General features: G+C 40.3%; 1 protein-coding gene across 2 annotated transcripts in view; it reads left to right on the top strand.

Annotated features, from left to right (window-relative positions):
* The window catches only part of LOC308130296 (kazrin-like), a 163768-nt gene that overhangs the window by 98781 nt on the left and 39991 nt on the right, over positions 1-24996 (top strand). For both annotated transcript variants that reach the window (XM_080496562.1, XM_080496561.1), the window contains exon 3: positions 11140-11244. In XM_080496562.1, the coding sequence (XP_080352688.1) occupies positions 11140-11244 (105 nt within the window). The remainder of the gene's footprint in view (positions 1-11139; positions 11245-24996) is intronic.

Genomic DNA, 24996 nt, shown 5'->3' with positions numbered 1-24996 from the left:
TCCTAAGCCAGAGATACCTGCAGGAGCTTTTTATTATACTATACTAGCCAACTCTTGAAAACCAATTCACACTTTTGCGTTTGTTTGTTTGCAAATAGTGCCATTATGGCACCAGTATGGGAACCACACAGGAAAACAACTAAATCCATCTACTCAATGCATGATGAAGGCAGGATACACCCTAAACATCACTAACACACACAGCACTTTTTTTTTTGGACAGTGCAAAGAAACCAGAAAAATAAACAACCCCACACATACAAGCAAACGTCACATAGGAAGACTGGTTAATGTTACAGCACCTATAAGTCTTTTGAAAGGGTAGTTCTTCAATTACTGTACCAGTTTCTCTGTGTCTGTTCAGCCGTCAGCATCAATATGCTGTTTGTGTGCTCAGATGGTGTTTGACAGTCCTGACTTGAGGCAGCCTTTTGAGTTTAAAACTTTAAAAGACAAGTGTTTAATGCTAACGTGTGTGCTTTTGTGTGGTAGAGGTGAATTAAGAATAGTTTCCTTTACGCGTTTGAGGTCAAGTCCACTTAAATTGCTCCCATTATTTTATCTCACATTGTAAAAGACTAATGGAGAGGGTAAGTGGGAGAAATCCAGAAATAAGAGTGGGCAGGCAAAAATGGTGAGAGCAAAAAAAACCAAACACTAAAAAGTGGGTTTGAAAAGTGGATGAAGTCAGGAAAGTGCAGCAGGTGAGAGGAAAGAGAGAAAATATGAGGAGATCTGGGGCGGGAGGACATAGATGAGAAAGAGAGGAGGAGGAACAAGCTGAAGTCAGAGGATGAAAGTGAAAGTGAGAAATGGAGATGGGTATTTGTCAGGGGTTGGTGAGTTTGGAAGTGAAAGGAGGAAGTGGAAGGGAGAGGAGCCTCTGATCAGAGAGGGATCGATGAGCTGTTATTGCCAGGGATGCGTTTGGAAGGAGAGGAGGATTTTTGTCATAATGGGATGCTTGAGCATGTGAAAATGTCTCTATTTTTTTCTGAGCTCTGGAGTGAGAGGTTTTGAATAAAATATGAATTTCCTGTCAGCATTTACTTCAATAATTTCTACACACATCTGTACAGATAAGCCTGCTTTATACTGTAAAAAAAATGCACTACAGAAAAGATATGTTTAAAAAAGATATGATTACTTTGTGGGGTGAAATGTTTCTGTTATCTAATTCTCTATTCACAGTTAAAACATCCAACATCTCATTCTTTACAGTTTTATCTTTTTCGTCAATCCCCCCCCCCAAAAAAACCCTCAATATATTCTTTTTTTATCTTTCTTAAAGCTGCACGGATTTCCTCATGATTGCAGAGTTAAATAACTTAATAAAGTGGAACAAAGATCACCTGTCAGTAATCGCCAAGTATTTGACTATTTGCTTTACCTCAATCGTTTCCTTTAGAGGCTGCAGAGTAAAGATTTGGGGCACTGTTATAATTATGTCCTCACCTCCACCTCCTCACTGTCATTTTCTTTCCTCCAGTCCTCTCAGAGCAACAGGATCACCAATTCAGCCAATCCCTGTTTCAATTTGTGCACCACAGTCAATAAACCAATAAACAAACACCTCACCTTAAATGAAAAAAAAAAAAGAAATACACAAGATAAAACATATTTCCCCAGTTGCAAAGTCCTTAGTACATGTTTCATTCTTGACAAAGACATTCTATTCAGCCTGAACAGAAAATGGCTCTGAGTGATTGGCAACAAACATCTTAGAAAGGTCACCAGACCATTGTGGGGCTGACATATATAGACAGCCATTCCCTTCAACAAACTCTTATCTGATTTGAGTGTAGAGTCACAAACAATTAAACCAAACAATCAACTCTTTGTTTGAGATTTAAAGAAAAACACCCAAAGCATGTCTTTGCATAGTAGCAGTGAGCCAAAGCGCCTACAGGGAGAACATGAAAACTGCAGCAACACCTCCAGCTCCAAATCTGTGCTGCCTATCACAGAAGCAGCACTTAGAACTTTAGCTCAATAGATTTGTGTTTGCAGTTTGTTTTTTAAATGGTCACACAATATGATAATCTATAAGGATGCATTGCATTAGTGCTAACAGAACAGTTTTAATAATGGGCAGAGTTTTAATGAGTTAAATAAAATAAAAAAAGAAGAGAGAAACAGGTTAAAGCGCCCTCTGAGAATTCAGTTCAATAATTTGGGGCAGCCTTTGAGACTTAATTGGTGTTAAGAGCTGCTCAGTAAAGACATTTGGTATAGATGGCATTTAATGAATTGATTCTGAACAAACTGAGGGGTTGCTGAAGAGGATTTATTTTCAATTTTACCTTGTAAGTTTTTTTTCCCCCTCCTGCATAATTGCACTGAGAGTAATTATTCAAATATCTCCACATTTATTCTCAAGGCTAATTTAGAATTAGTTTAATTAGTATTCACAGATTTTGTGTTTTCTATCATAATATAGCTGATTTAAGTAATGTGTTGTAATACCAAGTCCTGGAGCGGTGCTGCCTTTTCCTAATATTGTAAAACCTTTTTTGTCAGAAAATTATTAACGCAGCAAAATAGCATAAAAATAGTGACATTCTGGTGTTCAAGGAGTAACTATCAGCATAGACAAGGGTTCTTATTAGCTTTAGTGTTTAAATAACAGGGCATAATCATTAATTTCTTCTATCGCATAGCAAGACAGTTCAGTGTTCCTGGTGAATTCCCCAAAACGTCCTAATAGTATTCTATAACAGGCAGAAGGAAGCAAGTGTCCTTATCTTACCAAGTTTTCCGAATAATTACCAAACTGTAATTACCTCTATAATCCATCCCTCCATCTTTACGGTCAAATAAGCATTCAGAGCAGCTCGACTATTCTTGTCTCAGCATGGGTAAACAGGTCACAGGTCACAGGTCCTCAGTTATGCCATATGGGAAACACAGAGAAATGTAACCACTCACTCACACATACAGGTAATTCAGGTTCAATACAGAATGTCAAATGTATGCTTTCGGAGCGTGTGGGTGAGGTGAGCAAGAGTGTGAAACATTTCTGCCTAGTTATTATTACTTTTACAAAATTGTTATGATAGTCTGTTGAAATTGTCTCCTTGACAACTTATTATCCGGCCACACTTTACCATTGTAATGACTGGCAGATCAGCTCACAGCTGTCGTTGATGGATAATTTAAATGCCATCTACAGATGAGCTGTCACTGTCTGTTTACATAAACCATTCCTGCTTATACCTACACCCATGCGATCTTTAACAGGTGGCTGCCATCGGAGGAATTCAGATTTTTTTTTTCAAGCCTTCCAATACACCGTGTTGTCAGAAGAAGTGTCATCGCCATTCAGTTTCGTGACTCATTCAGCTCTCCATTTTTCCCCAAAAGAGCTTTAATTCTTTAGAACAAGTGCAATGTTGAAGTGACGGCGCTCTTACCACTCAAACCCAGCAGGGCTCGGAGGAACCTGCCACGGGTCTGTCATGGACCTGATCAAACGGGACATTTTCTACTACAAGTGCAGTGGGGATGTGTTCATTCCTGCAGTGGCTACTGTGGAAATGACATTCATGCGCTAACAAAAGCCCGCTCCTCCTCGGTTTAGTCTCTCAGGCTTCAGCTCATTTTCTCCCAATTCCTTGCACCGGGTAATAACATTTGCAGCCTACACTCTTCCTTGAATGGACTGGCTGGCACATTCAGCAGCCTTTCATTACAATATGAATTGACCACGAAGCATCTCGAGATCTGTGGTGGTTAGTGGTGTGGGCGGTAAAGCATTAAGCACCGACTCCCCGCAATCACAACGCCGCTCCATTAGCTCCATTTTTCTGCTGGATATTTATAGGGTACCTTGAATTGGGGTCTTGAGGCAGGTGAAGCCGGGGGTGGGGGGTGTGGGGAGCCTGTCCTGGCTGGCTGTGATTAATGCGTGAATATGTGGGCTTTATCGCAAGTCCGGCAGCCTCGAGACCAGAGAATGTCAGTGTAATTAAAGGCGAGTGGCAGGCGCAAGAAGAGCTCGGCAGTGTCTATCTGTAGATTGCAGACTGAGCCGGGGCACGCGGGCAGCGCGGTGAAGGCTCCAGCAGCAGCGTCTATTCATTCCTTAATCACCTCCACTACTCATTAGGGCCGGCTTTTGTTCCAGCCGTCGCCTTTTCCCTGTACTGGTCCAGCTGATAAAATATGGCAGGCTCAGAAGAGAGAGGAGCTTGGGGGAACCCCATTAAACAGTGACATAGAAATTGAGGAGGAAAAAAAAAAACCCACACATATGTGATGTTGAAGTTGTGGAGTCAATCAGGCAGAGAAGAAGAGGAGACTGTTGGTCTCGGAAACGACACGGGCAGAGTGAACTGTCCAACTTGTTCCTATCTGTACTAATGAAATATGTTCAACCAGTGTGGAGAGTTTTAGACCTCAGCTTATTAGACATGTGACTGCTTGAATCAACTCCACAATCCTGTGAACTTGAAACCTTTGTGAATGTAGTCTAGCATCGTAACCGCATATAAATTGCAGGTTATATTCACCCCTTTCACTTCTTAATAGAGCACGAGAGTGCTCGTCTTGCAATGTAAAGGCGCCAAGGTCCTTTAGAAGGCGAAGTCACTTGGTTATTAATATCAAGCCAGGTGCAGTTTGTTGAGAGATAAAGTCAGCCAGGTCTGATTTCTTAGGGCCTTTCAAGAGGAAGAAAGTAGATCAGTTTCCGAGGACAGCTGCAGACCATGATCACTTTGCTTTTACAAATAACACTTGTCATTATTATAGTTGGCAAGGAAAATGCTGTCGCGTAAAACCTGCTGCTGTCGCATACTGTGTTGACCGACACATGATAAAGAAGCGTGCTACTGTAATACTACTATTTGCACCAGTTAAGTTTTGGTGAGTTTGATACTCGTTACTTTTCTTGTGCATAAACAGTCGTATAGCTGCTGTCTCGCTTTTCTCTGCATTAACATGCAGTAATGGCAACATTATCAACAGCACTTGTGATGGATTTGACACCCCGTGACTTGTAGTTGTGGTGTATTTGTTGCAACTAACTCAAACAGGCTCAAACCTGTTGACTTGCAGTTAACTTTTCATCAGACCTGCCCACACAGAGCTGACAGCCCGGTTCATGTATCACAGCAACACTACATATTAGTAAGACAGATTTAATTGAGGGCAAAAGAAAAAGAAAGCACTAGTTATTCTCCCATTTATTTTTCAGTATTTGGTAATAAAACGTTTCCATGATGTAACTATAGTGAAATGCAAATTGTCAGTAACTTGGAGGTCACTGCTCAAACTGTAAATCCATACTCATATCTGAAATATATTATAAAAGGGGCATAGGTTATCATTTCTGAAATGTATTACTTTATAATGAATAATTGGAAGGGTTAAATCAGGAAAGGCATGTTCAATTTACTTTAACTATAATCGTATGCACAAGCATTTCCCTCATCTCTGTTCAGGGTAAAACTACTGCATTTATGATAAAGCATAAAAAGTGATCAAATCGAAAAGGGTTTTTTAAAATAAACATTATAAATAACTTACTTCAGAAGACTTAGCTTTTGCTTGGTAATAACTTTTGATTTTTGGGAATTTTCCTCTGCTGCCACTGAGGTAAAAACGATTCTCAACAGCCTTTTATATTGAGGGAGGAGTTTATTTTCAGAAGATGTATGCCTAACTGACAAGGATTTTGTTTCATTCCCCACTGAGAAGGGGAACAATAGGGTGCTCCTGTTGACAAAGACTGATTCCTCTTTGTAATTTTTACTGCAGCAATGTAAAGGTTAGCATCAGACACCCAAGAGAGTCAATGGACGGGAAGAGGCACAAAAAACTCCAGCCTTTTATTTCACTTAAAATATTTCAGAATTTATCATCTTCACAGACAAACAGAATACATACAAGTCAATATGCTGCATTCATACTCTGACTGTACACTTCAAACATTGCAGGCTTTTAAAAAAGAGTACTTTGGTTTATATTTATTGCCAATGTTGTCTGTTTTCCACTTTTTCTGGAGAAATGGTGCATATACCTCTCACCTTTTAGCATGAAATGCAAGATAAAAACATCTGGGTCACAGAAACAATCACCTATTTAATCCGTCCAATCATCTCACAATGCTTTGTGCACAGCTATTACTAAATGGCAATGTTCTTTTCTCTCTTGTTGGTTCATATTTCATCCATAATAACATCAATACAAAAAAAAAAGGATAATTAGACTGTCACACTTTGAATATACTCTATTTGAAGTCTTCTGTCCACCTTGATACATAGGAGAAAGTAAGAAGGTCAATCTAATGTAAGTATGACTGGCAAAGTGACCAGGGTGCTTTGTATCCATATGTTGTTTTCCTTGAACACTCTCTCTGCAACAGTGGTTTCAGTATTATTGGGTGGGGGCTGCAACTTTTAAGGCACAATCTGTCTGTATCCTCACTACAAAGACTTACCTGGAAACTGACAGCTTAAAATAGTCTAAGAAACATGTCGCCTTGCCAGAAGTGCTAATGTGTGTTCAGAGCGGCACCAATTGAAGACAATGCAGAAAGCCTGCCGTCACAGCCTCATTGTCACTGCACCCTTTCTTCATCTCCCTCTGAAAATGCTTTTGGATTTTTGATGCTGAAGGAATACATTTACATGCTGGCATTTTGACAACTGCACAAACCTGGCTGAACTTTCTGTATCGCAGGCATTATCTGATAAACGCTTCATTTTGGGGGTCAGACACTTCAGTGAGAAGATGTTTATCTTCTGTGTTTAGAAATGCCTAATATATGGTATTCTGGACTTCTCCTAATTTCATTTCTAGTAAACCAGGACAGTGATTCACATAAATTCCTTATTATGGAGTCAAATTTGCTGCAATGATGTGGCACTCTTACCTAAAAACAAGCATTCACCTGGTTTGAGTCTGGACTGTGGGTCATTGGGTACTCTGATTTCCTCCCAGGGTGGATGGATGGATGGATGGATGGATGGATTACAACAGTTCTTTTAGTTTCAAGTTCAAATGATAATTTGCAAAATGCACCCTGTGCTCAGGGATACAATATGTTGTTGTTGCTGTTAATAAATTGAGTAAAGGATGTTTGATAGCACTTGCAATAAACTGACAGAATTGTAAATTGCAAATCTGTCATTTAAAAAACGATCTAAACAATCCCCGATTCATCACTTATAAACTGTATCTTGCAAAATGATCAGAAATGATGCACTGTTTTGTCTGAGAACAAACCTTTCCACAGATATGTGACGTTGCGAGAGAAAAACGTCAAGGCAGAAGTGATGTGAAAGTGATGTGAATGTCAAATTATTCTCCGCAAGGCTCCTGTTTTTTTCTTTTCTTTTCTTCATAGAATAAGAAGCAGAGAGCTGAATCTCAATGTGACATACATAAACTTGGTCTCTGCATATTATATTTTAAGTCTAAACCTCTCAGTAAAATTTTCAGTATAATGCCTAATATATGCGTACATTTAGCAGCTAAAACCATTTATTTTCTAAGTTAATGCCGAATTGCTAATGACTTAAATGGGTTTGCCTGAGTTGTGGTGTAGCATGAGATGGTAGGTGGACTCGCTGTGCTTTTGTCTGATAATATTCCTGCTGGCCTGCAGGGAAATAAGCAAAAACTAGACAGAAGCTGGAGGCAGAGATGGAAGATGGTGCTCTTATCTCAATCCTTAATAGATCACTCCAAACATGGTTCTTAACAAGCTCTTCTCTGTGTTTCATAGTGCAGCGAACCAGGCAGTAAATGCATGGAGCCAGGGCACCGAAAGAGAATATATGAATGTACTTGCTTGTATGATGCTTTCACATTATCAACCCCTGACGCAGTCCATGTTTGAACGTGGTGTGCAGAGGCGAAGACTCAAAGATCAGTAAGAGGCACTTGGACGTCACTCGACTCACATATTCAGTGATTTCAAAAAGACAGATTTTCAGCAGCATGAACAGTGACCCAGAAAATATTCCAGTTCCTTGGTGCCTCCATTAGGCTGAAAAAATGCTATTCAGCATAGGGAAGAGTGAAGAAACCGGAATAGCTTCCTGCATTTACTCTCCTTACAGCCACATCTCATTAAGCTGGTGCTCTGCTGGTAAATACAAATATCTTGCTTCTTGATGCATCTCAAACCTTCGAAAAAGTAATGCATTCACATCAAATGAAAGAAGAATTGACCTGTTTTTAGATTTTACACACGTTAATTCAGTGTTTGGAAGGTCAGCCTGAATGGAATCAGAAACCTTGTGCTCGTCTGCTGCAGGAGCTTCTGGTATAATTTTATAGCATTTTCACGATGAATCCGATTAATTTTCATGATGTGTCCATCTTCCATACTATTTTATTCAATTCGGGGTCACTGCTGGCTGCAGCCATTCCCACCTCACATTGGGAGAAAGCAGGGTGCAGCCTGGAGGGGTCGACAGACTATCACAGGTCAAACGCACAGAGGCAGACGATAAATAAATCTGCTTCAAGATATTGGTGCATGGAAACCCCAAATTTAGTTATGCTATGGTCAAAAATATATACCCAGTGTCTTCCCATTTTTAAGCCAGTGACTTCTGTATGACACCCTCAGGTCTTTGTGCGTGACATACTAACAGTCTTATAATGTGGCACATGCATCCATATACATATTAATTGATTATGAAACTGTAATATCTTTTATCTTTTGTCTCATTCTGACTTAACATTTTAAATAACCTTAGTTATTTAAAATTGTTTCTATATTATCTATTATTAATATATTGTTTTTATTAAAGTATAATGGATATATATGTTTTCATTTCTACCCTAATTTTGATGTATTTTAGCATTTCTTGTAAGTGATTTATTTTTTCTACTTTTTGTCTTTTATATTGAAATTCTTATGTCATTGCAGATTTAGTTTAACATCATTTCTCCTTTTATTAATATTATTAGGTTCCATCAAATTGCTTCACAATGACATTTGATTGATTGATTGATTATGTATCTCTGTTTTGGATTTCTAGGTTGTGACAACACCCTGACCTTATTTCACCACAATTCAATAAATAAAATGTTATGTCACGCCTTAGCTCAGAGTGCAGATTCCTTATTTTCCTTCATACCAGATCCTGAGCTCCGTCATCATTGAGCAGCCATCACGGTTGACTTCTTTCTCGGCATTTATTCCACCACACTCTTCTTCTTTTCCCCTGGCTTTCAAATGTCTGTGATGGCCTGTCAGGGTTGCGATGCAGGGAAGATAAAACATTTTCACGAGGCTCGTGGGCAACAGCAGCAGCTGTAGCTTGAATATTGCACGCGAGCGCATTCTGTGAGTTTTTGCATCATTCTAAGGACTGATGACTTTTTTTTGTTTTCCTGCTGCCAAAGGCTTCACTTTGCAAGGCAAGGCAAGTTATGTACAGCTAAAAGAAAAAAATATATACCCTCTTGTTCTTTTAGCCATCGCCTTAGGTTGCATCGGTGAGCCAGGTTGTTATTTGCAGTCTTGTAAAGCCCATCTTGAAAAGTGTGATGACTAACCTCACCATAATGATGGCACCACCTCAAGAACTTGAGCTCTCAGACACATCTGTGCACAATTACTGCAGATAATTCAAGCATTAACAGCATTTTAATCGGTGGGCGTTGGACTGATGACAGCACGAACAAGAAGAGGCCAGACAGGAGCAAGAAGGTTTACAAGTGAAGTGCAGGAGATATTTGCACCAGAGCAGATTTTACTTTTCCACCGAAGCTGAATCTTGAAATCTTTTTTTTTTTTTTGCCTTGGACGGATGATTAATATTCTTTAAAGCAGCAGTTGTCATAGTTTTCATGCATATGTGGACAGCAGAAGTTGACTGCGCATGTGAAGGTGGCAAAGTCATTTTAGCCAGCACTTTTATGTGAGCTGACCTGGAGCAATGCATTCAGTATGCATTCACTACGTGCCACTGGTGGGAACCAAAAAGTACATTAGAAACCATTGAACCTCACACCCTGGTCATAAAAATGCTAATATTTGTGTGAGTGTGCGGCAGTCTCTCAAACGTGGCATCTGTGTTTATGCCTGAGCCTGTTGGTTGTTGATATTTTTGGTACATTCAGACTCTCCTTAGAGACAGTAGCTGTGCTGATGAATGGCAAACTATGTGCAGTGAGTACTGTGTGTGGAGGATGGAGGCAAAGTTCATTATCTGTGTACTGAGAATGGTTTTATGGAGTTGATTGGTGTAGTGTGCTGTATTAATCATTCTGCTTCCTGCACACTTTCAGTTTGTAACCTACAATATATTTCGGGCCATAAAAGAAAACCTTTGAAGTGGCGGGCTTTGTGGAGTCTGGGTTCTCTACAATGCTCTTTGTCTTGATTTGCCCTCTTGATTTTTTAATGATATCCAAAAATACATTTTTACAGTTGCATTTGCACTAAACAAACACAATATTGACATCGAAACACAAGTTAAGTTAAAGGTAATTAGTGAGCGGTAGATTAGGATATGTGGCTCTGTGTTGATGTCATGTTTGTCTCACTGCGAGCGGATCCCTACTTCATGTTTGGGTTTAGTGCCGTTCTCTGCAGAGTTTGCAAGTTCTCCTTTGCATACGTTGTGTGTGTGTGTGTGTGTGTGTGTGTGTGTGTGTGTGTGTGTGTGTGTGTGTGTGTGTGTGTGTGTGTGTGTGTGTGTGTGTGTGTGTGTGTGTGTGTGTGTGTGTGTGTGTGTGTGTGTGTGTGTGTGTGTGTGTGTGTGTGTGTGTGTGTGTGTTTTGTCAAGATACTCTCACAGTTCAAATATGTGTTTGAGGTAACTTAAATTTATGTAACTGAATGTCTCTGTGTTTGCTCTGTGTTGGACTGTCTGCCCGTTGAGAGAAACACTCCATTTAACCAACCCACAGTCTACTGGGATTAGCTTCAGCCCCCTGTGGACTAAATTGAAGAAAACTGTATAACTGGTAAACGATCACAGTGACCAGCTCTGGGCTGGGGTTGTTGGGGGTGACTAATGCTACAGTCCTTTTTTTTTAATTTTACTTCAATGAATGGTGTCACTTTATTAGAAAACCCTGTTCGACAACACTCATCCAAGTATTTTTACATTATGTCGGTGCTCTGAATCTTTTCTTAACCCTGTGGTCGGAATTTGTTCCTTCCCCCAGATTCCTCTCCTGCGCGGCAGAAACCACCAGCCACTGAAGTCTGCTACAAGACTGAAATCAGCAGTCTCATGGACTTCAACTCTCCGGACGCATCTCTGGACAAAGGTAAGTCTGGATAAATTCCACTATTTCACATATAATATTGGTTTTCCTGATAGCGCTATCTTGGGAGTCTGGTCGATGTTGTGGCAAGGTTCTACGCATAAATCCAGAACGTTTATTGCATTGTATTGCAAGCAAATATAATGTGCACACACATTTGCAACAGCAGACACATTTCACCCTGACTCGGGTAGCAAGGGCTTTGGAAGGAGACGATGCATGTTCTACTGAGGGGGCAATAGTGTCCCATAATGAGCTAAGAGAAATGATAATACTTCCCAACCTATCTCAATATTTGCTGCTTGTACCTTTTACTAGAACAATGAGCGTCCTTCACACTTTACTCCAACTATTAAGGACTCCTGCTATGGCCCCCGATGTGTCGAAGCATATTTAATTTTAAAATGCACAAATAGTTTTTTTATGGGGAAGACTTGTTTCATCATTTTACCGTTAACGGTTGCCACAACTGATCTCCCGGCTGCTCCATCTTCAGCATCATGTTTTTTTTGTTTTTTTTTTCGAAATAACTATCATCTCTTCTACGTACATGAACAAACCATCTCACACCGTGCTGCCCTTTCAAAGTACTCATTCTTTATTTTGTCCATTCTGCTCAATGCCAGTGAAAACTTCAACATCCTCAGCTCTGTCACATTGAGCAAATTCTCCTGTCTTTTAGTCAAGGCTATTGTCTCCAAACAATACAACACAGCTCCTGTCCTGTTGACCCTCTCTATCTTCGGTCTGTCTTGACATATGCCTGCTCAAAAGTGCTGAACAATGTCACATGAAATGAGGTCTTGTTTTGTTTTTTTAAAGCCAGTTATTTACATTTCATTTTGATATTATTTGTACATTTTATTTTCTCATGCTTCACAGTCAACCATGTGTGCAGTTTTTCTTTCTATAAACTTAACAAACTGTGTTTATTTTCCTGACTGGTGTCTGACTGGGTGGTCGGACGGGCCTCGCGCTGACGTAATGGGCTCTCCAGACAAACCCTCTTGTCTGTGTTTGTGTGTAATCTGTTTCCATGTTTTAGCCCTTTTATGACAAAGAGTTTCTTTCAAGGACTTAGTCTTGTGGAGAGGATCACAGATGCAAGCGGTGGCACCCGTACAAAAGTGTCTCTCAGATAGTGTATCCTGTGAGCTTGCCAGCTCCACTATGGATCTCTCGTGTCAGCCAGACAGTCCCCCAGGGGCTCTTTCCTCATTAGAGTGTCCTGCTCAGGGATCTGTTAGGCTGCCAGTTCTCTCTTCTTGCCTATTAACGTCTGTCAATGCTGTATCGGTACCGAGAGTGCTCAGAAATAGTCATTGTTTCCAAAGCCAAAAAGGGACAGCCAATAAGAATGTTTTCACATTACCACTCATCACACTTGTACTTTTAGTTTTAGTCTCACAGCCGTTTTATTTTATTGCATTCTCTACTGCATGTGTCTGACGTCTCTCGAAAGATTTAAACTTTCATTTTATAAATTTATCGTATTGTAACATTGAAACTTGTCATAGATTGTACATATATGAAGTGACAGATTTCATGCCCTTGGATGTATGAAAATTAATCAAAACATTAGAATATGTCCTCTTTTTTGACCCACAAGTATCATAAGTGATAGTCTGATGGTCAAATTAACTGACAAAAACAATCAACTTTTCACTGTAGTTACGTGTCAGGTCAAGATTTTAAACATGGAGTGTAAGATTCAAGTTTTGGACAAGTGACCTGGCATGAAGTCATTGGAGCAGATGAAGTAGATATTTTTGGCCAGATTTGTCTAAATATTTAAATTAATACATACCTGAGCCAACATATACACTGTTCTGCACCAGTGAACCAGCTGGTGCATTAAGTCCTTTGTCGTTTCCTGGGTGCTGTAAATGTGCCGACTCAGGGAAAACACACACACACACACACACACACACACACACACACACACACACACACACACACACACACACACACACACACACACACTACCCCTGCAGTGGCCAAGGCCACGTATATCACCTACAAGTTTCATCAGAATGGGAGCAGGGAACTGAGGGGCTGTGTTATCAGCAAATTCATCTCAGGTCTGCAGTGAGCCAGAGACAAGGGAAACGGGGACCAAACGAAAGCATCGAGCAGTGGATCATTATGGAGACAGGTGCTGCTTCTGCACATTAAGTGGCCGTGATGACATTGGCTGGGCGAGGCGGGGCATCTGCACGCGTTTAAACAGAAAGGTCAATGCAAAGAAGTCAAACAGAGCTTCCAGGAAATAAAGGTTTGAAGTGGTATGAGAGACAAGGTGAAAGATTGCATAAAGGTACAGAGTTGCCTGCGTATGTGTTCTGATTAACGAGAGAGAGAGAGAGAGAGAGAGAGAGAGAGAGAGAGAGAGAGAGAGAGAGAGGAGAGAGAGAGAGAGAGAGAGAGAGAGAGAGAGAGAGAGAGAGAGAGAGAGAGAGAGAGAGAGAGAGAGAGAGAGAGAGAGAGAGAGAGAGAGAGAGAGAGAGAGAGAGAGAGAGAGAGAGGAGAGAGAGAAGGAGAGAGAGAGAGAGAGAGAGAGAGAGAGAGAGAGAGAGAGAGAGAGAGAGAGAGAGAGGAACAAAAGGACTAAAGAAGTGGGAGTGTGAAGACGTATGTGTGGTGTGAACGTGCAGAGCAGAGCGGTCTCTGCTGAGTACTTCCTTTTTTTTTTTCTTTCTTTTTTTTCTAATGTGCTGACACTTTGCAAAACAACCCCCCCCTCTCACAGCCACTGGGAGAGTGGCAGTTAAATTGCTTCCAGCAACAATACCCAGGCCTCTCCACTGTAATTTACACACACAAGTAATGGCAATTCAGAAATACTTAGACACAATTGTTATAGGAAAAACTTTTTTTTTTTTTTTATGTCATTTATGTCTTACAATTTTGCCAAACGACCTTAACTGCAGTGAACAGTAATATATCATGTATGCAGTGGTCACTTTAGGATGGAAAACCTACAGAGTTTTGACATTATCAGGCAGGACTGCTAATATGATAGAGAAAAGAAAAAGGGAACAGACAGTGCAGACTTCACACATAATTTTTGCACCACCTCAACGTGATCTGTCTAAAATTGTGCCACAGTGTTGATGGACAATGGGCTGTGTGTCTTGTAGCCCCTCCATTAAAAACTATTGAGACAGTGGAATTGACACAGGGAGCAGTGCAGCAGCAGCAGTCCGATTATCTCCAGTCTTTCTCTTCCATTAAAGAGGGCTGCTGGAAAGTAGAACTCAAAGGTCGTGAAGTCAATAAGTTGCATTCCTCCGGCTCTAGTTTATAATTGTCTCTGCCGACAGTCTTTTTTTTTTTTTTTTAAGTACTCTTCAAAGGAAATTATATTTGTTTCCAGAAATTGCATGTGGGTTCATGGGAGTTTGTGTTGGTGTGTGAGACTTTTCGCATAAGAACAAACCAGCCATTTAACCAAAAAATAAATAAATAAATAAGAGTGCAATAAACTTACATTATTTTTTTCTTTACTCTCCTTCCCACATGTGCTGCTTTCTTCTTTTTTTCCTTAATCCTTCAGATTTCTTTCTGTGGCGGGTCGCTCCAGTAAAGTTTATCTACATAAATTAGCCTTTCAAAGTGTTGCCACAAACCACATCACAGTTGAAGTTTGTGTTAAAATTCTGAAACAGGCTCAGTGCTGCGCTATTCAGTTCATCAATCATCACTTTGATGTACTTCAGAAGCTTCATTCCAGAAAATCAGGTGTAGAAAAATATGCCTAAGCACACATTGATGAAGCACACACACACACAATGCACTATCTAATTACTGTGACAGTTTATAAGCTTTATGCCCACTGCAAGCATCAGTGTCTGTGATGTGCCCTGATACTCGCAGCATTTTCCTTACCAATGGGCCGGATACAGAGAAAGTGCATTCATTAACCTTTGTGCAGCAGTTTAGCGAGTCATTGGTCTTTTAGTAGTAGTTATTACCAAGTGACACGCAATTAATTCTGCACAGTATATGTGATGTATGCCTGTGCAACATTTGCTCCAGCAGATTGTCGGATGTGGGACGTCAAGTGAGGCAAATAACACGAACCATTGCTAATCAACACCGTTAAAGGTGCACCTCTCTAGATCACATGCAAATACGCCCTTCAATTGACAAATGACTTGGTTCATAAAGGATTGTGGTATTTGCCCGTGAGCCATGACGCTGAAAGAAGAGGATATACTATCCAGGCGTATCTGTTGCTCGCCTGCCAACCACTGGCAGCGCGTCAGAAAAGTTTGCCGTTTCATAGGCCGCCCATCCTTCCAGTCCGTGTCTGATTTCACTTCACCATCATGCAGTTCACACTCCAGCTGTCCACGGCCCGGGCGAAGCTTTCTTCAAAGGCTGCTACTTCATTACTGGATTACTTCAGCTCACACAGGGATGGATGGAGCAAGGTACAAAGCTGCACGTCTGTGGCACGACGTTTCAGTTGACTTAAATTGTGAATACATTTAAATTCTCACACTTTGAACAATTGGTGGTTTCATTACGTGTCACAGAAGGGTGTATTGTTTACTAGTATTCAAGAATATCCCTAGTTGTGTGTGTAGAGACGCTGCAGGAACTTTAGTTTCTTTTCACAGTCTAAAAAACTGCACAGGACGCAAGTTAATGTCTCTAAAATTGCCGTAAATGTGAATGTGAAGATTATGTGCTTATTCAAGGTGTACCCTGCATTATCCATAGTTGATTGGAATCAGCTCCAGCATTGTGACTTGGTAAAATAGTATAAAAGATGGGTGGCTGGTTTAATTTGCATTTTTATTTTTCACCCCAATCAATTCTAATCAATAATTATTTTCAAAACCTTCCATCTATATTGTTTTATTTATATTCTGCATCCTTCCATTGAATGTGTTGTGAATTTTTCCGGACTAATTCAATGCCATTTTCTTAAAATTTTGTTAATCTCATTCAGGGGTGATTAACAAGTATTGTATTAAAGCTGTTTTAAGTTTTAAAATGTCAAGTAGAACGAGTAAATGTCTGTGGTTGTTCAAGATTTCGATGTGTACTTCCTGTTCATACTCTGGTTGCGTTGAGTTTCTCGACTTGTTGATTGAACTTCTTTTCAGCTAAATAGTAAACGGTTATATGCTGAAAGAAAGAGCAAGCAGACGTCTGTGGCTTTGGATTTTGGGATTTACATGCTGAACTATACTACAAAGCCCTATAATATGGTGATGAAGTGAAACATAAATCACACATTCAAGCAGAAATACAACCTCTTCAATTCATTGAGACCTTTGTCGTATGTATTAAAATACTGCCTTAGTAAGATATACAAATGCATGTGCGATGTTGTCCCACCACAAATTCAGACTTTGACACGTCTGTAACCTTTTTCACCTTTTTGTTTTTGCCTTTTTCTGAGAGTTGCATGTGCAATTGGTTTTGATTCACCGAAAGCACTCAAGAAATGTTCATGTAAAATCTTCAAATCACGAGCTTCTGGATTCACACGTGGATACAATACTGTTCCAAGGTGATGCTAGAGGTGTATTTTCTATTTCTGAATCCCACCTTGGATTCAGACTTGACATTAGGCTCACAGCCAACTGGTACAACCAGTCACTGCTTGTAATAAATTCTGCCTGCCCTTCAAATGGCTGTTAAAAGGGCCCACGGGCAGCTAATCTGGGCTGGCGTCTGGCGGCGGTGAATTGGCAGCAGAGGTGATGGTGTAGTGGGACGGTGGCTGATGAAGCTGACATGTTTGGGAAAGAGCTGAGTGGCACCTGGTGGCTGGTGGTTCCCTTTAATTTAGTATTTAATATGAAGGTTTGGAGGAGGAGAAACAGACTGAAACACGCAGTCGATGAAGATGACTGCAGTGAACCAGGCTGCTGGAATGAATACTTGTAAATATAAAATGTGCTGCAGTGAGCCACAGAGAGATAATTATAGGAGCTGAATGATGTGAAGTTTCATGTCTTTGGATCACACCTTCAAGTTGAGAAGTTTGTGTTTGAGGTTAAATGATTAACAAAATAAGGTGTAGAGAAGATCATAGGAGAGGAAATCCTTGAGAAAACACGTGATCTTAATAAAGGCCACAACAAATGAGGGATAAAATCCTCTTAAAAGTGTCTGTGTGCCATCTGTAATTTATCGATTATCAAAATCAAAAGACAAAATAAAACTGACTGCTGCCTTAAATACCTTTAAAAAATAAAGTCATATTTATTCAGACACACTGATGTAATGTAATGCACAGAAAACCAGGTCAAGGATTGTTGTTCAGATCCAGGTGATGAGCAGAGCTGATTAATCCTCCAACTCTTGTGGTAATATGCAACAACCCCGAGGCTCCTCTGAGCAGCTGATGGAAATGAAAATGAAGCTTACCAAAGCCTTCAAAGAGACAGGATATGAAAAGATATCCAAGCACTCGCAGATTTCAATTTCTTGTGTAAGAAAAGTCATTAAGTAATAACATTTAAAGGGAAGTGTGGAAGGCGAGACAAGATCTGCAAAACTAGGCAAAGTTTGAGATAAAGCTACTCGTCTGCTGGCAGAAAGGCAAAGTAAAAGATCTAAAAGGGCCAGGAGTGGTGGCTCTGCACAGTCTCGTAATGTTAAAATATTCACGATGCACATATAAGAGTCATAAGAAGGAACCATTAACTTGATTCAAAAACATCAATGTTCCTGAGTTTTTGAATTAGTTTGCCTTCAAGTTCATCGATGTTTCTTTCAAACTTGACTTCACTCATTTGCATTACATGTTCGGAAGGCCTGAGATCTTTTATTCATAGTTTCATATTCATGAAACATCAAAAGTTCCCTTTTATCTGCTCTTTTATCACTTCTTTTCAATAATACAGTTATGACACAGATACAAGCCCACGGATTGTATAAATTGCACCTGTGTGAATGAAGTGTTGTTGAATTATAATAGAAGACTGAAGCTGTATGACAGAGAGGCAATAGAATCCGAGTAGACTTCCTATAAATACTTGCATTTTTAACTTCATTAGTTACATTTGCACAATCGGATGTGATCCTGAGCTCTGTCTTACATCTGGCCTTTGCAAACATAATATTGTTCAGGTTTGCTGTTGCTTGAGAAGTTTTAAATCATTTATATGATGATTTCTGGTGTTGATCTGATCTGTATTTCTTTGAAAAACATTTCTAATAATCTATCTCTTTTGTTAGTGGTGTAAATCTTAAAAAAAAAAAAAACCCTCAGTACTGAATCACATTATATTGCATGTGTAGTTATTGAAGTCGGGGGACTGTCGACTTTGCTGCTTCCTTTCAGTGCTTTTCTTAGTGCCACCTGCAGCAGCGCATCAATGTGATCTATTTGTTTAAACACTTGTGTCCTGAACTGCTCGATACAGGGAGACCTGAGTGGTAAGGGCACACACACACACACACACACACACACACACACACACACACACACACACACACACACACACACACACACACACACACAGCTCACTGCAGTGAAACTCACGGTCTCACGTTTCCTTTCAGTCTTTACTCCAACGATCATGACTGTCTGTTTCTCAATAAAGGTCCTATCACATGAAAATGAAAACTAGTTTAACCTTTGACCACTAGAGACAAACATGAGTGTTGTGACCTTGGTGAGTGGCTTGCCGGTGTATTCCCGCATTTTCTTGCAAATATGATCCAGGGATTTTGACTATCTTAGAGGAGGCATAGCCTCAGGCACCCTTCCAATTATAATATTTTTGCCATATATTTGATAATAAATTAATTTCTTGTTCTTTTTTTCCTCTCTGTTATTTTTAAGCTTAATTGCTATTTTGTCTCCTTCAGCTCATATTTTGTGACTGCTTTGCTGACATTTCACACATGAGAGGTCTGAAGGTTTCTCAACTGAAAGCTGCAACATTAAGTTCATGGGAAGAGGTGGAAGTGAAAGTGGGAGTTTATGAGGAGAGGGTGTCCATTAACACATGCTTTGTGTGTTGTAACAAAGCTCCGTTAGGCGGGACTGAAGGTAGGCTTTGTTAAGACGGACATCTCTTTGTTCGCCTAAAAGCTGAAGCAATATAAACTTGGACAGTTTGCATCCACGCACACACAAGTTGAATTAATTTCTATTGTCTGATTCCCTCCAATATGTTTCTTCCAAAAGACAAAGACAGGTTGACAGATTCCTGGCTGTGCAGTGGTGCTTGCTGCCCTCTGAGGTATTGTGTACCTTGACTGCAGAGAGAGAAATTGGCTGCTTCAATTGATTTTCATTTAAAGGATGGTGCTCCCAGCTCATCGCCTGCAGGGTTTCAAGGCTCAGGAACATGCAGCAAGATAGTCCCTAATTGCATCTACACTTTAAAATGTGTGTAAATATATTTTCATTGTCGAGCAGTCCACCCACTGTGCGTCACGGATAGCTAATTTTCTGTTATTCCTCAGTCCCTGCAGTGTGATCTGATGCTGTCTTAATGCAGTGTAAATAGCCTGTGCACTGCAAAAAGATTCTTTTAATTAGGTGACCCAACAGACCTGCTGATTAGCACTTTATCTTCATAAGTGTCCAAGCCTGAGCTGCATTTGGACCACTTCCGAGTTGCCTTCCTTTCTAGCTAGCATGTCCCTACAGGTCCGGGGCAATAATGGTGCCATTAAAATGATGGATCCTGCTCGCATGACTTTGTTTTATTCTGTGAAAATGGTGTCGTTAAATTACTGGGTCATCCCACGTCGTAGGCTCTGCCCTGCTTTCATTCACAAGTCAGTTTAACGTAGACAGTTTTCCCAGCATGCTCTTCTGTAAGCTGGCTTCTCTGGTTAAATGACACTGGAATGTTTTCTGAGATTGTATTTATGGACTTTCTCTCTCTGTATGTTGAGAAAGCTGAGCCAATCTGTAATCTTATACTAGTGCAGTGCAAGCGGAGGCACACAATGTCCGTCCTATAATGGCTCCTTTAACAGCATCCTTTCTCCTTGCTTGTTTTGAAGGGTATTTACTACAATTTCAGGAAATAGCAATGTGACTAAATAAGGAAAATAATTTCCAGCAAAAACCAATGACTTCATTCAGATTGTGTCCTACAATGTTGTGCCATTGGTGCCGTTCCTTTTTTTTTCAGCCGGGCGACTTTTGGAATTTAGAGTGAAATAATCGTGCACTTTGTACCCATGTTTTCACAACCAACAGACTGATCTGACCTCACAAAGTGATGCTCTGTGTGGGACTTTGTGTTTTTCTGGCAATCTTTATGCTGATGTGTTTCAAGGAGAATAGAGAAGGAAGCTATACCCTGCACCCTCTTTGAGAAAGCAGCATTCAGTTACCCCTCTTTTTTGGGGGGGATGTCACATATTGATAACAAAAGATTCTTTTCTTCAGCTATTTTACTATTTTGTGGAGACAGATGGTGCTTTGGAATATTCGCCAAAGTCCCGCAGTTCAGGTTAACCAAGACTTCTTCCATAGCTGTTAATTAGCATTGGCCACTGAGATGGTTTATAATACACCAGATCAGATATATGTATACTATATAACTGTATACTTTCAGACCTTTGCAAAACTGATGATTGATGGATGTTGTTGAATTGTTTGGTCTTTGTGAGGACTCAAGCAAGCAGCATATTTAATTAGCCGAGGTTGTCTGACATCAGTCTTTTAATTCGAGCTTTATTCTTCAGGTGATAGTAATTTTTTATAGTGTGAATATGGCTGCATACACTCGGGTCAGAGTTAATGAGCACACCAGGATCCCTGGCTTTTCTTGCTGCTCACTAATTGAAGGTGAAATATTAACTTTGAATATTTCCTCTTTGGCTCGAAAAGCTTGTAAGTCACATGCATCTTAAATAATGCCCTTTCTCAAAAAGTAAACAATCTGAAACAGGGCTGACAGCTCAGTTAATGGCACAATACAATAATACAACTAAGTTCACATAATTGTGGTATCCTGAGGCACATGTAGAAGTTCAAGTTAATACTTATTGTCTTCATTTGCTCGTCTGGTAACTTCACTAATTCTGAAAGTTACCAGTAACCGAAAAACAAATATGTAAATGCCTGTGTGTATTATATATTCTCATTTTTAAATGAAATGTATATAGTTTGTAGACCGTGAAGAAATAAATCGCTAACAAAGCCATTTGACAAGGACTTTCACAAACATGAATGAAGGTTTTCATTTTAACCTCTGCCGATATTTAAGATGGTACACAGAGCACCACTCTCAATTATTATGGGAGTGGAAAGGAAATGACTTCAAGATGCAATTAATCAGACTGATTTGCGTTTTTATTATGACGAACTCTCTTTGTGGACTTCAATTGTAGAAATTGTGTTCTGAGTCATCATTTTGCCCATTTTTTTTTTTTAAGTGTTTCTTTTTATCTTGTCCTTGCAGGCAGATGAATCAATCTTAATTAATGCACAGCTTATCACCTTTCGTTACCATCGCAGATTTCCTTTTCTCTCCAAACTGACACATTATCTGTTCTTCATTCACCTGCTAACTTCCAACATGTCCTTGTGAGGATAGCTGAATTCAAAAGGAATATAACCAATATGATGCACCTTTATATGTCCATGTCTTTGCAAAATCAAAGATGCAAATAGCTGGAGTCTTTCAAATATTTACCTGTGCAATGAAATGAAAACAAATCCAGGTTATTGCAATTTTAAAAAGACATGGATTTTAATCCTTTAATTCAAAACAATATCCTGTGTCCAACCTATAATTTCAGTTCTAAATCCATCCATTATTGCACCATCTCAACTCCTGCTTCATTCTGCAAATCTCCCATTGTTTGTACTGTACAAGTTACTTACAATTGTAAGTCTTCATGTGTGTAGTTTTCACACGGTCTCTGTCATTTTAACAGGATTGGTTGTTTTGATGATGCAGTTGCGTGTGTTATTTATAAGGTATTACTTACTCGGGTCACGGACCCCCCGGGCAAGACAACAAACAGCTGGCGGACCAGTTTCCATGCAGGCTGCTGGTGTTGGACTACACACACACATTGACACCCACCTGCTTGTAAGCCCACACCTTTCACCCAGCTCCTTCCCTCACTGGTCGGTCTGTGTGCACATGTCCACATATATAGGTTTGAGTGACGTGGGAAAATACTAGCGACAGCAACGCTGAGCTCCTCCTCCTGAGTAAACCATTTGAGGGGGCGGGCCTGAGTGTACTGTATCACTGAACTCATGGGAGTCGCCTTGAACAGGTACACTCAGAGAGGGAAAGACGTGGTGAGAGCTCCTGCTTGTATTTCCTGGTGTCACCCGAGCCTGATATTAGTGGGAGACCATCAAAATGTGTGGCTTCAAGTGAAGGCCTGCTCGAGGGAGAGAAACTCACTTTTTTTTAGGATATTGTCCCAGAAAGGTGACAGATCCTGGACGCCCCTGGAGAACTCCCCTCGGAGGAGGAGGGGATGAGGCCAGACACGGAGCGAGCAAAGTCTGGTGAGTGACTGGGAGCAACAAGTGCAGCAGCCGCACTTTATTGAGTGCGAAGTTGAATCGCAGTCCTGCACTTTCCAATGTTGTTTGGTGCAAAATGCTTCTTGGAGAGTGTGTCTGTTGAGTCTGTCGCGAGTCCGCGTTTTTTTCACGCGAGGCAAATCGTGTTGACAATGCCGCAGGTGTCATGTCTGACGGTGAGTCACTCACTCAGTCACTGGGTTTAGTCTAGAGACGTTAGGAGACTTTAACCCGCCCTGACCTCAGTGTGGTAGTATTGTCTGGACACGCCACACCCAGCGTGTTTGTTGTTTTTTCTCTTATTCTGACCTTCTGCCAATGACAAGATTACAATCTGACGTTTGTCTCCAAACAGCTGTGTTTTCATAGTCTTGCAAAGAAGACACTGAGCTGTGTTTCTAATGTAAATACAGAAGTCCAGGGTTGTTAGTTGCTCTTCGAAGACTTGTAAACTCACACAAATCTCAGTGTTTTTTGGGGGGGTTTTCTGCTGCCACAGTCATGGGAATTGCTGTCTGTTTAGACTGAAGAGCATTTAATTACATCAGCTGACAAATGTTGGGATTGTGAGCAAAACTCTGAATGTTCTACTCTGCTGTTCTGCTTCCGAATACCTGCAGGTCTCCTGTATGGTGGTATTTGAACTGTCCCTCAACCTTGGACTAAAGATAGCCCAAACACAGAGGTGAAAGTTCACATCGTGGGACTGATTAGCCCTCTGTTTTCTCTGTGTTCTCTGTTTTTGTACCAGCCAGCCAGAATAGTGGCATGAAAACGGCCAAAGTGATATATTTTCAACACGTCCTGTAAATCTTTTAAACCCAACCTGGAGGTGTGGTTGCAGCACAAATTAGTACTTTCAGAGCAGAAACAAACACCTGCAGGCTATGGATGGATGTCTTTTCCTACCTCTTACTATCCCAGGTGTGGTTATGTGTTTGTAAATGTGCTCACTCACCCACAGTTGTCTCACATTTCTCTCGACAGCCTCTGTGATTAACAGTTAGGTAATTTGTGGTCTCTCTTTGCAAACTGGAATCGAACAACACTCGTCATGCAGCCTTATTGGTTGTAACCATCGCAGCAGTTTATGCCTAATCACAGCCTTTGATGTTGCCCAAGCAGAACAACACAAATGTTTCACTTTGCTTTATTTCTTTGTGGTGAATCCACCTGAAAGCTCACTTATTTGCTTTTGCCGGAGCTGCCAGTCAATCACTAGCACCATGAAACTTTTTGGTTTACACTGCTCCTTTATGTCACTCGCTTGTCATTCAGAGAGTATCACTGAAGTGACATGGTGTCGGACTGGGTTAAACCCTGTAGATTAACACTTTCTCTGAGCTGCTCACCCTTGCTGAGGACCCAGTAGGAGCTGTGTGTGTCTGGATACATTCTGATTCAAATCTTGGTCAGAAGATTAATGCCCACCACTCGTCAAATGCAGGTAGTTTTCTGCTGTGTCGGGTGAATTTGCTCAATCTATCGCACTATTTTGACAGCGCAATGTCTACTTATTATGAGGAAAGTCCGTTTTTATTAATACCTGATGTTTTTGTCACACACGGGTCTGAGTAGGAGTGACTTAGTGAGGACTAAATGCATTTCTGTGGCCAAAAGCACTGTTAGGGTGATCCGGGTGAGCACAGCTTGAGGGGAGGAAATACATTGGATGCACACCCCTCTGGCTTACATATTGCCCTTATCTGCTTAATGGTTCTTACCTTAAAACACGACCAGCACAGTGATTGAAGATATTTGAGCGTCAAACTGGACAATACACATCAAATGCGTCCATTTCAAAACTTCCATTCAGGCTGCAAATCGCCTGTGTCGTACCAAGTAGTAAATTATGATTCAAACAATGATTTCCTGTCCTTTATAAATAACATTTCATGAATGGCTAATCTATAGTTAATAAATATTGAAGGTTGGTACAAGCTACTGGAACCAATGTGACTGCACCATGTATAATTTGGCTGGGAATCATTTCATGTATTGCATAAATCTTTAAAAAAATATGAAGGCATTGAAAACATCCCCATCTGCTTTCATGAATTAAACATTAATTTTACCAATTTGCAATGGTTCAATTGATGTCTGTAAATTGTAATTCATACCTTTGATTGATTTTCTGAATTTCTTTTAAGTTTATTGGTAAAGTCCATGGAATAAACCCTGATGTGAACTCTTTGCTTATGCTTAGCATTGGATTGGTTTGCAAGTCATATGACAAGTAATATAACCAACAGTTTTGTCATTGGGAA

Source organism: Blennius ocellaris (assembly GCF_963422515.1).
Source record: "Blennius ocellaris genome assembly, chromosome: 5".
Lineage (NCBI taxonomy): Eukaryota > Metazoa > Chordata > Actinopteri > Blenniiformes > Blenniidae > Blennius > Blennius ocellaris.
The sequence above is the reverse complement of the archived record's forward strand: the minus strand, read 5'-3'. Positions and strand labels throughout refer to the sequence as shown.